This window comes from Euleptes europaea, chromosome 11, assembly GCF_029931775.1.
Source record: "Euleptes europaea isolate rEulEur1 chromosome 11, rEulEur1.hap1, whole genome shotgun sequence".
Classification (NCBI taxonomy): Eukaryota; Metazoa; Chordata; class Lepidosauria; order Squamata; family Sphaerodactylidae; genus Euleptes; species Euleptes europaea.
The window spans coordinates 40,521,953-40,537,322 of NC_079322.1; the positions used below are offsets into that span (position 1 = coordinate 40,521,953).

The window sequence follows — 15,370 nt, forward strand, 5'->3', positions numbered from 1 at the left end:
TTCTCACCCGTTTCCAGTGGAGGCAGTGAGAGAAAAATGCACTGCATATCTCCCAACAACATAGGGAGGTAAAAATGAAATATGGTATAATTCTTCATTTGAAGTTTGAACACCAACTCAGCTCTCACACTCATTTCCCCACAAGATAGAAACATATAAGGTACCCTGTAAGGCAGGGGTGTCGAACTCAATTGTTATGAGGGCTGGATATGACATAAATGTCACTTGGTCAGGCTGGGCCATGCCTTGCCAGCCCAGATTGAGAGTGGGGTGATGGTGGCTGGCTCGCAGGCCAGATAAGAGCTGTCAAGGGCCCGGATCTGGCCCTTGGGCCTGTTTGATACCCCTGCCATAAGGCATTGTCTCCATTGACACATCACAGTAAAATTTGGTATGTATACTTACAATCATTCTCCTTTCAAAGTCCTATACAATACCCAAAGCCATTTATGAGAGAGCCAGGAAAGCTGTAAAAGACATGTTGGTTTAATTCGGACATCACACATATTTGAGCTTCCAAATATACAATATATTTTGGGAGGGTCTGTGGCTGAGTGGTAGAATATCTGCTTGGCATGCAAAAGGTCCCAAGTTCGATCCCTGCCATCTACATTTTTAAGGATCAGGTAGTATGTATGTGAAAGACCTCTGCCTGAAACACTGGAGAGACACTGCTAGTCTGAGTAGACAGTAATGAACTCAATGGACCAATGGTCTGATTCAGTATAAGGCAGTTTCATGTGTTCATATGTTCATGTGTTCAGTAGGCAAAACCATGGTTTACAACTGCTTCTCAACTGCCATTTTCTACTCAGGTTTACACATTCACTCTGTCTTATGTGGTACAACAGTTTCTGGAGATAATGCAATGGCCACGATTTGGGTTGTCCATAGAGATATGCTGACCCAAGTTAACATAACTCATAATTTGGAAACCCACTTGAGCCGCAGACTCTAATCTGGTGAACCAGGTTTGATTCCCCACTCCTACACATGAAGCCTGCTTGGTGAACTTGGGATAGTCACAGTTCTTTCAAAACCCCTCTCAGCCCCACCTACCTCACCAGGTGTCTGTTGTGAGGAGAGGAAGGGAAGGAGATTGTAAGCCGGTTTGAGACTCCTTAAAGGTAGTTAAAATCGGGGTATAAAAACCAACTCTTCTTCAAACTATGGTACTTGGTTCCCAGTTGTTGGCTGATTGCAAATTATGGTTTATTAATGCAAACATCATGCCAAACCACAAGCTTCCTCAACCATGGTTTGGCATGTCTGAACTGAGCCACTGATGAGGTAATATTTACCCTGAACACAGAGATAGTTGAATAAAACTTGATAGGAATTTTTACAACATAGTTCACTGTGGGGAGTTTAAATACCAACTTGGCTATTAGTAAGAGCCTGAGGGAAAATGGCAAATATATTACAAATGCAATGCCCCTCTTGAAGAAAAAGATCAGAATCTGTTCCAGTTCTTCTTGTGAATCTTGAACACCTGCATGGCCCCCATACCCATTATCAAGGCAGGCAGGCAAGATATAAAACATACTGTAATGCAATCTTACTCATGAGTATTGCAATAATGGAATGAAACTTGGCTTGTGTATGTATGACAGCTGGATGTTTGAATGCCAGGTTGATCCCCACATTATTTTTAGTAAAATCTTGACCAAGTTCACTGCCTAAGAAAACTGATGTTTTGAATTTAACTTGCCCATTAAGCTTTTTAAATGCCATAGAATAAGGGGAAATTTGGTTTGCATATTACAGACATAATGATACACTTGAAGTACAAACTCCACCTCAACCCCATACCTGTTTTCAAGGATCTTTAATTTTAATTTTTAATTTTTTGCAAACCTGGGGCTTTCCCAAGACAGCTAAAAAAAAGTACTCCCTAACTGTACATGGTCCCATTGTGTGGATTTTTTGATCTGCACTCTGTGGTAATTGTTCAGAATTAGATATAATAATGCACATTAAGCACTTTAAACACTTATTGAAAGCACTATATAAAGCACTATATAAATTAAAATGCTGCAATTGTAAGCACCATTTATAGGGCTGGCCTGCCAGTACTGCTGTTATAAATTCCTCATCTTTATATTTCTAATACAAAGAATGTAGATACAACATTTCCTGAGTGATTGAGATGCATCACATGCCTCAATAAACTCTATAAGAAGAAGAGTTTTTTGTAATCTTGTATTGACACTCAGTTAATTTTATGTTACTTTTGTTATACAGGTATGCAAACTCTGTAAACATTGACATACCCCCAGCAATTGGTAGGGGTGGCATATGAGCTTCTTAACTGAATAGATTTAACCTGTATTTATTTGTTCTTAAATTGTCCCAGTAGATTCATTTTGTTTTTCCTCTCTAATGCATTTTTCATAATTGTTGAGGTCTCTAGTCTGCTGACTTGATTAATGGATATTCTACCCACAAAAGGTAGCCATTAATTATTGTCTTGGGCTGCATCAATAATTATGTTTTCCATATAAAAATTAACATAATAAGCACAAAATCATCATAGCATGTGAAATGAACTTGTACTTGACTACCTCTGGAAGATCAATGAGAATAAAGGAAATGGCAATTTTATATCTCCAGCAGGTTGCACACCATTAAATAGATTAAATAGTAGCTTGCCCAAAGCCACCAGAGCTGGAGGGGAGATTAGAACCTGGCTGTCCCAAATCCATTATTGTTGGCTATATCGTGCATAAGGTATAGAAAATTTCTGAAATGTTCTTCAGTTTTCCATTGAGATTCCCAAATGTACATTGTATTGTTTCATAAATGCACTTGTGTTACTTTAATGCATTTTGCAATGTGATCTCTCTGAATCATGTTTTTTGTAGATACCTAAATGTTAATCTTCTTGGCAAAGTTTATAAAAAATTTCCTCTGACTTCCATCAGAATGTGAGCACATGGACGTGAAAGATTTAGGAACATGATGTGTTCCAGTGTGCAACCTCAGAACTCCATGTGATGGAAGGCTAGCCATCCTCCTTGATAAAGAGGTGGATGGAAAAGGGCCCAGGCCACAGCTGAACATACTGAGGAAATGTAGAAGAATACAAGTAATGTAGTCTTTTGTGAGTGTTTATGGAGTGGTACCCTTTCGCTACAAATGGCAAGCATCCAGAGCAATTGTATGGGTAACTATTTAAAAGCACTCTGATACCAATACACCCAATAAATGCCTTTTGCACTGTGGTGCAAAGAAGATGGTGTATAATGGACAATGGTGAAGTACTAATGATTGAATTTGACTTGACAACTTCATTTTATGAATAATTTGCTTGGAAAATGATAAGATAGAAGTGTGCCACTCCAGTTATCTGTGGGTAAGGAAGCTCAAAGCATGCATGGCTCGGTTTCCTCTGCTGAAATATATGAGGATCTCCCCTCCACTGCATTGGCAAGAGACTGATGTGCCCATCTGATCACTGATGGATCTCTGTGCTGGTTGAATATATTTTTCAACTGCCTGTGTTGGAAGGTAAAGTATAATAAAATAGATGGTATAAAAATTTCCTAAGCAGTCAGTGAGCCTCTAATGTACATCCAAATATGCTTATTTAACCAGAAAAAAAAGTTAAGGGGAGAAGTCTTCAAATTGCTATGTTGATGAATCCTGCAGTGATAGAAAAGGGCATTCTGAAGCAACCAAATAAACAATGCTGTGACTGGCTTAACGAATGTTGGGGTTAGATTTTCATCCTGTTCTGCCCTTGTTGGTATGTAATGTTATTTATATATATGAGACAGTTTTGAAAAGTTATGCATCTTCTCTCATTTTTCACTTTAATTGCCTCCATGAAGTGCAAGCTTCAAAGGTTATTTTTTTGTTGTTGGAGTGCTCATATCCAAGAGGCGATATGGTCATGCAATTAATTCCCTTATTTGGAAAAAAAATGATCTTGAAAGGCTTTAAATAGCCCTAAAATCTATAATACGACCCAATGAGTTTCTCCTCTTTCACAGCAGCAAACAAAAAATCATTTCTAAGATTTTTTTAAATGGAATTTGAAATCTAATTTTTAAAAGTGGAGCACAAGTGGTGTTGCTTAATAATGCTATTGTCCTGTTTAAGTTCACATGTTATTTGTTCAAAGAGAGAGTTTATCAGACCATTCCTGAGCTGGTGGCGTACGGGGACGGCAGGGAAGAGGCACAGCTGCGCCTCTTCCTAAGCCGATTCCCGTACACGGTAAAACAAAAAAAAAAGCCATTTTGCGGCTTTTTTTGTTTTGTTTTACCGGGGCCTTTCGCTCCATAGGAAACAGCGAGGCTGCGCACTGCCATTCTCAGCACCAGCATAACCGGCCAACCAGGATAGGGAGCCGCCTAACCAGCGGCTCCTCCCCCCTGGCCTGCTCCTGGAACGCCCCCCTGTGCCAGTGCAGCCTCTCTACTCCGTGGCCTGTGCCACTGAAAGGCTGCACCAGCAGAGGGGCAAGGCGCGGTCCTGTGGTGCTCGGCCGCTGGCGGGACTGGCCTCACCACTAGCGTAAGTGCGTGCAATCGTGCGATTACACACACTTACGCTGGCGGCGAGGTCACGCCGCCTCCTAAAAGGTTTTGCGTCGAAACCTCAGGAATGCGCTGTTTGTTATATGTAACAGACTTGTCCTAAGCCCCAACTCAAAAGGGCTTAGGATGACCATTTAGTGCTACACTGGTGCATCTCTAAGTTATGATAGTGTATTAGGAGGTTAAAGGGGGGTAAATTGGACCGGAGCCACCCCTGAGGTCTTAAGATGGGGCTGCCCATAATACATGTGAGTCTGCAATCCAAGGTCTGTTGAACTCAGTGGGATTTACTTTAAGGTAAACATGCATAGGATGGCGCTGTGTAAGTATGCTAAGCTATTGGATAGCATAGGAATATCATTATTGTTTTGATGTTGAAATTTATAATTAAAATAACACTGATAAGCTAAGTTACTGGCATTCTATAATATATCTTGGATTTATTAATAACTTCCCAGGTCAATACGGCTAGACTCTTATAATTCCCCCTGCCCATTGGCTTCAAGACAAGTGATCATCTATGAGCATTTCTTTGTTACAATGTAACTGAGGCCTGTGAGCCAGAGTGGTGTAGTGGTTAAGAGTAGCAGACTCTAATCTGGAGAAAAGGGTTCGATTCCCCACTCCTCCACATGAAGCCTGCTGGGTGACCTTGGGCCAGTCACATTTCTCTCAGATCTCTCTCAGCCCACGAAGAGGCAGGCAGTGGCAAACCACCTCTGAATGTCTCTTGCCTTGAAAACCCTATGGGGTCGCCATTAGTCAGCTGCAACTTGATGGCACTTTCCACCACCATCAATTGAAGCCTGAGTCACATGCAGAGTGGAGTTGCTGAATCTCTTTTATGCGAAGTCCTCCAAGGGTCATTTGCCAATGTTTGTATGGGAGAAAGTAGTGAATGAACGAGAAGTAGGCATGCACAAATTTAGTTACATTTACCTTTATCTCTGAAAATATTAGAGACCATTGTTCCCAAGCACAGAATGATGTACATTTTTTGAAAAATCCATGCAAAACAATAGCACTAAGGGGGGGGGGGGGAAATCAAAGAACCTGATCCAATATTGAGTAAACATACTCCTATAGATAGGGATGCCAACCTCCAGGTAGGGCCTGGAGATCTCAAATTACAGCTGATCTCCAGACAACAGAGATCAGATCCCCTGGAAAAATTGATGCTTTAGAGGATGGACTGTATGGTATTATATCCTACTAAGGTCCTCTCCCCTCCCCAAACCCTTCCTTCCCCAGGATCCATCCCCAAGTCTCCAGGAATTTCCTAACCCAGAGTTGGCTACCCTACACACACCCAATATGTGTAGATAGGTTCCCACTTAAACTTTGTTTACAGAGTGTACACCACCGTGGTATAGTTGTTAAGAGCGGTGGTTTGGAGCAGTGGACTCTGATCTGGAGAACCGGGTTTGATTCCCCACTCCTCCATGTGAGCAGCGGAGGCTAATCTGGTGAACTGGAGTTGTTTCCCCACTCCTCCACATTAAGCCAGCTGGGTGACCTTGGGCTAGTCACACTCTCTCAGCCTCACCTCCCTCACAGGGTGTCTGTGCATTACATCATATTCTCTGTCCTGGTGTTCCTGTTCGGGAAATGTTTGAAACCAGTTAAAGCCTGAAGTGTTTAACAGATTTTCTTTGATTGAGGTTTTAGTAACGTAGTAAATGACATGTCCTTTTAGGAGTAAGCCTGAGATTTTGAAGAAGCCAATTTAAATGTTTATTTTTGAGAATGCTGGCTGAAGCAATAAGGTTGCTAGACATACCAGCCCTATGAATGAAACCTTTGATTCAGATCAGCCATGGCAGGATGGTACAGTCTAGTTGGCCAGTGCTAATTGAGATGCCTTGGGATTGCTTTCACCTCATAATGCAAAATACCCTTCTCCTTTAAGATGCTAGATTTCTAGCTTCAGGAGCATATGAACATGGAGTTCTCCACTTGAATAAATTGTTTTTCCTGAATGTGTATATCAGCTTCTATTTAATCTTTAACACAGGACAAAGAAGCACTGACCTTCTGTATCCACTCCCCATAGTTGAAAATTCTTCCTCTGGAAGCTTTTAAAAGAAGAAGAAGAGTTGGTTTTTATATGCTGACTTTCTCTACCACTTAAGGGAGACTCAAACCAGCTTACAATCACCTTCCCTTCCCCTCCCCACAACAGACACCCTGTGGGGTAGGTGGGACTGAGAGAGCTCTAACGGAGCTGTAACTTGCCCAAGGTCACCCAGGTGGCTTTGTGTGTAGGAGTGGGGAAACAAATCCAGTTCACCAGATTAACCGCCCTCCGCCACTCATGTGGAGGAGTGAAGAATCAAACCCGGTTCTCCAGATCAGACTCCACCGCTCCAAACCACTGCTCTTAACCACTACACCATGTTGGCTCTGAAAGGCTATTTAAACATCTAATGGTTCTTCTAATGATGGACTTGTAACTGTAATATCAATTATAATTGTTCAGAGGCCACATGTGGCTCTTTGACATGCCATCTTTGGCTTTTCTAAGCAACATTCTCCAATGCGCACTTACCCCATATTCCAGGAAAGTGGGTAAGGTCATTGCCTGGGCGGGCTCGTGGTTGACAGGTGGTTCCCAACTTGAAACAGCTGCTGCTGGTTGGACTGGAGGATGAGTAAGGTGTGAGCCTCATGGCAGGAATGGAAGTAAAGGACCCATCCACTCCATGCATATACCTGTCTCCACTGTCTCTGCATCCTCATTGCAGGGCATACAGGAGCCATGTGGCTTTTTAGGTTGATGGGTGGCAACTGCAAATGTGGCTCTCTGTGAGCTGCAGAGTAAAAACCACTGACTTAACTTTTTACTTTTAAAACATTTCAGGTCCCTGAGCCCCTAGAGTAGGTTAAAACATAAAAAAGGGGGGAAGTTTTTTAAAAAATGGTTGTAGGGGACACACAGACCTCTGGATTAATTTGTTGCATGTTGTCTCGAGTGCCTGACCCAAAAATGAGGGCGTCCATTCCATTGCCGCTCATCACTGAAGTTTGTGTGTGTGTCTGAGGAGGAGAACACATCAACTGTGAAGTTCTTAATTGTACAACGAAAGGACTATAATAATGATTCATTCGTACCACACACTAACTCAGGAAGCCAGTGGGTTAAGGTGATGTCTGTACATGACCAAGAACTGATCTGTTCAGAATAAATGACAGCTGTAGCTGTTTTACAGGCACTGGTTTGTGGTAGCTGTATTAAAGTCTATCCCCTCCCTTTCCTAACCCCCCCCCCCCCCCACAAAGACCAACAGAGTTGAGAAGCAGTTTAGCATTGAATGATTTTTCAAGAAACATTTGTCATCTGCAGATACATTTAAGGCACTCTGGGTATCCCATGTGAAACTGTTTAGACTACTTTGGGTTCATTTTACTACCCTGCTAATGCTTGAAGAAAAGTTGAAAGCCTCAACTTGGCATTTTTATATGCCTGCCCTTGTCTCTCTCGCTAAGCCCCTGCCCATATCTCTTCTGAAGCACTTCGCAATAGCTGGCCTGTTCATCCAGAGATAACTTATTGCAATGCACAGAAATCAAGATTGGGAACAGAGCTGGCTTGAAGGGAATATCTGGGAGAGAATGACAAATTAGCACGAGGAATGTGGCGGGGGAAAGCACGATGCAAAGAAAGGGAGAAGGGGGGTAATGTGTGAATGAGCCAGCACAGGGTAAAGGATACAGAACAAAAAGGGTGATCGTGCAGGCCAGGAGAAGGAAAACAGGCAGCCGCAGAGAGAATGGGAGGTAGGTCGGTATTTGGCACTCTGATCAGCTGTCAGCAGTGGAGGCAGAACCTAAGCTATGTTATCAAGAAGAAAGAAGCCAAGAAAGTTGTCCAGAGTTCCCAAGGAGCTTGCTGGTATTTCCCATGGAAGGTCACTTCCCTTTAAACCCTAAAAGCCTTGTTATCTGTGATGAATGTGCCTAAACAAAGTACCAGAGCGATGCTAAGCTCTTTGGCCAGCCATGCCGATTATGTTAAAATTGAGTATGAAAGTAGGATATATTTGGTTTTGTGCACACTAGTCAGGATTTGAAATGCAGCCTTCGAAATTGAAAGTGTGTCTCGCTGTGTTTTCTAATAAAACAGGCATCTCAAACATGTTTGGCTGTTAGGTTCCAAAGCAGGGTTCAAAAGAAATGGATGCTTTCCCCAAGAGCAAACAGGAAATTTGTATCTTTAAAATAAGCTTTGTGAAAGGGATTTTCCCAAGAAAACGACAATTATTTTTTTGCTTTTAAATACTTAGCTCTTATATTTATGACCTGCATGATATGCAAGGGCCCAGAGCTAGGCAGTGTCCGTTTTCTAATTTTGTTATTGCATGTATTACTGTTCCTATTGCATTGTTTATAATTATGTAATCCACCTTGAGTCTCAGTGGCAAAGATGGACTAAAAATGAAATAAATAAGAATAAATTCCTGCTAAATTAATGGTTTTGAAGAAATGCCCCTCGTCCAAACAAGAGAGCTCTTTCATAATTATTATTTGTACCTGTTTTTTAATGCATCATTTATTCATTCATTCATTTATTTTATTACATTTCTACCTTGCCCTCCCAGCCAAAGCTGAGCTCAGAGCGGCTCATGGCAATACTAGCACCAATCTCAAATGTGCATCAACTTTCTTCACAGAAAGAAGCAGTTACTCTGGAGTAATTTACTCTAGCCTGCTTGACAGTAACTGCGATATACAGTAATGTAGTCTTGATTCTCTTGGTGCACTACCTTTTAGGACCTGGATTTTTAATGGGCACAAGTCATAAAGTGTCCATTCTCTTATAAAGTATTTACAAAACCACACTTCTAAAAAATCTCCTATTAGGCTTGCCAACTCCTGCTTGAGAAATTGTGAGATGTGGGGGTGGAGCCTGGGGAGGGTGGAGTATAATGCAATAGAGTTCTCCTTCCAAAGCAGCCATTTTCTACAGGGAAACTGATCTCTGTACGCTTATAATTCCAGAAGATCACCAGGCCCTACCTGGAGGTTGGAAACAGTATCTCCTATACAAGTGAAAATTGGCTTTTTCTCCTGATACAGGCCATTTTATTTCAATTTTTTAATTTTTAAAAAAGAACATGCAAAATGTCTCAGGAAGGCTGCCAGATAAACAAATAATTTCCTCTTCATGTTTTCATCTGTATGTGAATCTGCTTTGGGGTAACCTAGTCATGAGAATGGGACATAGCTGTAGTGGTGGAAAACAGTAGTGTGGAGCTAAAGCAGAGTCAGGCTCATGGCCAGTGAATGCAGAGATGTGCGTCTTTGAACCTCTTGACAGTTGAAGCCCTCAAAGCTTCTTAAATTGATCTGAAACAGTACAAGGTTTTTTACTAGTACTCTAGAACAGTTCCAAAAGCTCTTGGGATTCTGCCTGCCTCTACCTTTGCCTAACCATCCAAGCACTGATGCCTGCTACACTGATACTTCTACCTGGGTCTTTAAATTGTCCTGTGGCCGGTATGATTAGCTCACAAGAAAGTATTATGGTAATGAAGCAGTGAAAATATAGAACATTGAAAACTGGTGTAGCCGATTATCCTATAACCTGATGAAGTGAGCTCTTACTTGTGAAAATTTGTGCTGGAATAAATGTTAATCCTCGAGGAACGTACTGGACTTCTGTTTTCATTTGGTGCAACAGAGTAACACAGCTGGAAAGATAATCTTGTTATTGCTTGGAATTGCACTAAATTTTTTATCTTTACATGATTTTGGAAGCAATCCTAAACAGGGATGAGGGCGGAGTATAAGAATGAAAAATAAATAAATAAATGCTACACAATGGGGCTTATTTCCAGGAAAGTGTCTTTAGGATTACAGCCTCTGTCTATGAGTTAGATCCTCATAACTGTATATGCATTTTGATTACAGATACAGACCCACGTGTATTAGAGAAACAAGAACTACAACAGCCAACATATGTCGCTCTCAGTTACATTAATCGGTAAGTCATTTTGCCTACAGATATTAACCTCTGTGGCTTTTGAAATTTATTGTCATGAATTATGAAGTGTTTAGACTGCCAAGAATCACAAGGAAATGTGGATAATCCTGCTAAGTTTTCATAGTTAGATTCGAGTCCAGTTGCACTTTAGAAACCCACAAGATTTTCGGGATATAAACTTTCGAGAGTCTGTGCTGCCTTCGTCAGATCCTTGTATAGCAGACATCACAATAAATGGCCATTTATTTATCTATTTTTTGCTCTTTTTGTACACTCAAAGTGATTTATAAACTATGGTTTGATCAAAACATCGTAAGTTGTGATATTTGAATACAGCCAATACAATAAACCAGCATTTATTAGATGGCACTAAACCAGGATTTAAACTAGGGTTTGCAGTGGGTTTTTAACCACAATTTATACCATTATACTTTGCTGTGAATTCACTAGCTACAGTTTGTTGAATAGAACCTCTCCTTGCAAGCCATCAGAACATAGAGATAGAAGTATAGAGATAATTACCTTCCCAAGTGGGAGGCAGAGAGGAAGCAGACAAATTGGGATTTAAACTGGGATTTGTTACTTATGTCTGGTAGGTAAACCAGAATTTCTTGCACCAACCATGGTTTATTTAAACTATTTAAGCCATGGTTCATACTGGTGTTTGAATGCAGCTTACAGCTTTTATCTTTATCTCTTATTAGTAGCCATTAATTAATTAATTGGCATGCCAAGACTGTCCAGTTGGATTGCTGAACTGCTAAATGTAATTATCCTCCAATCACAAATTGCCCTCTTCAAGTTTTTCCGCAGCTTCCATTGGTTACTGATGCTTGGTACATGTATGCAAAATATATGTGGTGCGCCTGTTCAGACAACATGGCCACTGTGCATATTGAGAAGAGCGCACTCACAGAACACATGGTTGCCAGCCTCCCAGTACATAGTCTGAGAAGAGCTTTTTTTGGGGGGGGGCATTGAAGCATGCAGTTTGGAACCAGGTTAGACCTTGAAAAGGTACCATTTAGAACATACTTTGTTGCTTGATTCTTCTGATTTATGTACACCAGATTCAAATGAGGTTCCACATAGTCATGTGTAGGGTTGCCAACCTCCAGGTACTAGCTGGAGATCTCCTGCTAATACAACTGATCTCCAGCCGATAGAGATCAGTTCACCTGGAGAAAAATGGCTGCTTTGGCAATTGAACTCTACAGCATTGAAGTCCATCACCTCCCCAAACCCCGCCCTCCTCAGTCTCCGCCCCAAAAATCTCCCACCGGCGGTGAAGAGGGACCTGGCAACCCTAGTCATGTGACTGTATGCCAGAAGAAATTTGTAAAATTTAATGCTCATGTTAAGGTTTGATTATTATAAGTCGTTAGTACTTTCCCTCTTCCGTATGATAAAGTACAATATTCCCCCATTTATTCCAGAAAGGAGATTCATATTTTTCCCCTCGAAGCATTGTTATTTGTGCAGCTCACAGAAGGGTACAATCAGCAGCTTCCATAAGCTGCTGGACTGAATATTTGTGACAAAGTACAGAAATAGCTGGATCAAAGTCACATGTCACTTGCCAGAATATTTTTTGGGGTCTGATGTTATTTTATGTTGTTGGTGGCCAACTGGAATCATGTGTTTCTATTCATATAGTCGTATCTTTATACCCCATCCTCAGATTTGCTTTAGAGAAGGAACAATACAAACCTCAGATGGTAATTCAAACAACATGCACAGAAATGAATTCATTTAAGAACCAAAGGAATAGCTTGTTGTTTGTTTGGAAGGATTTATGCAGCTGGCCAAAATTTCTTTCTTTTCTTTTAATCATTTTTATTGTCAGTTAATAATATAATGTTCAAATAAACCATATTATATTAATTAAATGAAATAACAAAGTGTATGGATATACACTGTCGTTAAACCTATACTTCCAGCAATCTATAAAGAAATCTTATAAATGAAATATGAGGCATTTTTTCTTTTGAAGAACAAAATCATTCCTACCAACATTCTCCATGTTTGAAACAGATAAGATGCAAAGAAGCTTTTTATATCAACTATAAAGTGAAAAGGGCATATATGTATTACAGGAAAATCCCAACTCTGGGTTGGATCTGAAGGTGCTATTTGAGCACCCTAATGGTGCTTCCATTTGCATAGGAGGGAAGGACAATTTCCCACTGCAGATTCCTACTTTGCCCCCCACCCCAATGCTTTTCCTGAAAGTCCCTTGACCTCCAGGAGTAGAAGTAGGCTTATTGGGCTGTAGCAGGAGAGGGAATTGGGGAAGTCCTCCTTTACCAGTTTCACTCTATTGGTGGTACTTTGGATCCAACTTAACATTCTAAATGTAGAGCCTGGCTTTCATTCATAACAATTCCCTACAGATAGAAAATGATTATGGCAGAGAGAACCCTAGACTTAGAACCCTGTTTCCTGACTTCTCATTTTCAATATGGTAGCAATTTTTATATGAAAGAACATTCCATCTTTTACACCAATTGAAATCTCATAGGAAAACAGAAATACACTTGCTAAAAGAAATAAGCTAAATAGTTTAGCTCTGTGCTATGTGGTCATTTGATTAAGATCTTGAGGGGGAATTAATCTGTTGACTATCCAAATTATCAGCTTCCGAAAATATACAAGATTTTTGGTCCCTAAAAATTCAAGGCAGTCTAGTTAATCATATGCCATCCCTTTACCGGCCTCCTCATTTGAGGAGAGGTAATACGGCTTTAAGAAGAGGGACTAGTAGTCTAATATAATGTGTGTTTATTTAGAAGTAAATCCTATGGAATTTACTCAAAAGCAAGTGTGGATAGGATCAGAGCCTGAGTTGGTGAGGAAGGGTTGTTAGAGTTTAGTGATAGTGGCAGCTCCTCCTGCAATGGGAATTTTTTTGGAAATTTAGGGGAAGAGCCTGGGGAGTATGCCGTTTGGGGAGGGGAGGTTGCTCAGCAGAGAGTCTACCCTCTGACTCCACCCTTTTCTCCTGAGAAACTGATCTCTGGAGTCTGAAGAGAAGTAGTAATTCTGGAAAAACTACACACAACACACACCCAGTTTGGCAACTATGCTCCTGTTCCTGTTTCCTTTCTGAGCAGTGGATACCATAAGGGAACCCAGGAAGCCTCATCTGCTCTGGTAAGCTGTTCTAAACCTAGGAGGCAGAAGACTCCTCCTCCCTTTCCTCAGAAAATTTAATGGCGGGTCAAGGACACCCTTCTCTTTGCTTTCAAGCCTCATATAACTCTTTATATTGTTCATGAGAGACAGTGTAAGGTACTGATTACATTCTCAAATCCCCACTGTGCCATGAAATTAACCAGTGAAGTCAATGGGCTCAGAAGGGACTCCATTTAGGATTGCATTTTAAAATGGGAAAGAATGTATGCTTCCCTGAGCTCGTTGGAAGAATAACGGGATAAAACGTACAAGACAGACATATACTGCACCGTGTTAATGTTTTAGCTATATTTATCTGTACTGTAGGGTTGTAGCTATATTTGTCTGCACTGTATCTGCACTGCATCTTTTTGGCTGCTCCGAATTCTGGTGGTCAGAAGCAGTTAATTAAGAGTGTATCTTTCCCAGGCAACAGCATTATTCATTTCATCAAATATGTGAGTATAGAACAATGAGCCAGAGTGGTGTAGTGTGTGTGTGTGTGTGTGTGTGTGTGTGTGTGTGTGTGTGTGTGTGTGTGTGTGTAAAGTGCCTTCAAGTCGCAGCCGACTTATAGCAACCCTTTTGGGGGTTTTCATGGCAAGAGACTAACAGAGGTGGTTTGCCAGTGCCTTCCTCTGCACAGCAACCCTGGTATTCTTTGGTGGTTTCCCATCCAAATACTATCCAGGGCTGACCCTGCTTAGCTTCTGAGATCTAATTAGATCAGGCTAGCCTGGGCCATCCAGGTCAGGGGAGTGGTGTAGTACTTTGTTCTAAAGGGCATTAGAATATTTTTGGCGGAAAACCCCCTATTCAATCCTGTGTGTGAAAGTCTGTGAATGAGAACCATAAACTAGTGTGTTCCACACTAGACTACAACACTAACCAGTCCACTTCCACCTGGGAGACAGAGTAAGATTCCCCACCCTGGAGTCAGACAAAGATCCTTATACCACTAAACCTCTCTGATCCACAGCTATTCAATGGCTTTTTTCTTCTGCTTCTCCCCTCCATCCTTCTGAAGGTTCCAAGGGCTCTGATTGTCTGTTGCTGGCTTTCTCTGCAGTCCACCAGGGAAAAAGGGGGTTGTTGAGGTGGCTGCCGGTACAGCACAGCGGCAGTAGAGCTGCTAGATGTCAGGTTTCTCTGCATTTTCCCTGCCCCAGTCTCTCAGTAGCCTTCCCACAGCATTGAACCCAGGGGAGCTAACCTGCGCAGAAATGGCCATCGGTGTCCTGTTTTACCAATGTAAGGATGGGGGTGTCATGTAGTCCTACTAAAGGGACTTCCAGTACCAGTTGTTAATTTTGTTGCATTGCTAACATGGTAGATATGTTGCTGGGGTTTGCTGAATATAACAATGGTGTGCCTAAGGCAAATGCTGTTTCCATATACTTAAGTAGGTGCAAAATAACTTTCTGGGAAAATATTTTTGATCTTCTTTATTGAGACCAAGAAACTATGCAGTGAAATCCCTTCCAAACCTTTTTGCAAGCTCAGCTGCTGTAGTTAACCAGGACAGCGTCAACTAACCCATTGCCTATACCAAAAGTATACACTGTTAGATGTCAACCTATCTCTGTTTTAAACGGTAAGTTTATGATTAAAAGCTCAGCAAAATGAATGAAATTGATTGTTCTTGGCATTGCAGTAATAAAAAAATGGA

At 41.2% G+C, this 15,370-nt stretch overlaps 1 protein-coding gene across 1 annotated transcript in view; it reads left to right on the forward strand.

Moving 5' to 3' along the window:
• Positions 1-15,370, forward strand: part of JAZF1 (JAZF zinc finger 1) — a 150,796-nt gene that overhangs the window by 84,057 nt on the left and 51,369 nt on the right. Inside the window, exon 2 of the mRNA XM_056857591.1 lies at positions 10,455-10,527. Within this exon, the coding sequence (XP_056713569.1) occupies positions 10,455-10,527 (73 nt within the window). The remainder of the gene's footprint in view (positions 1-10,454; positions 10,528-15,370) is intronic.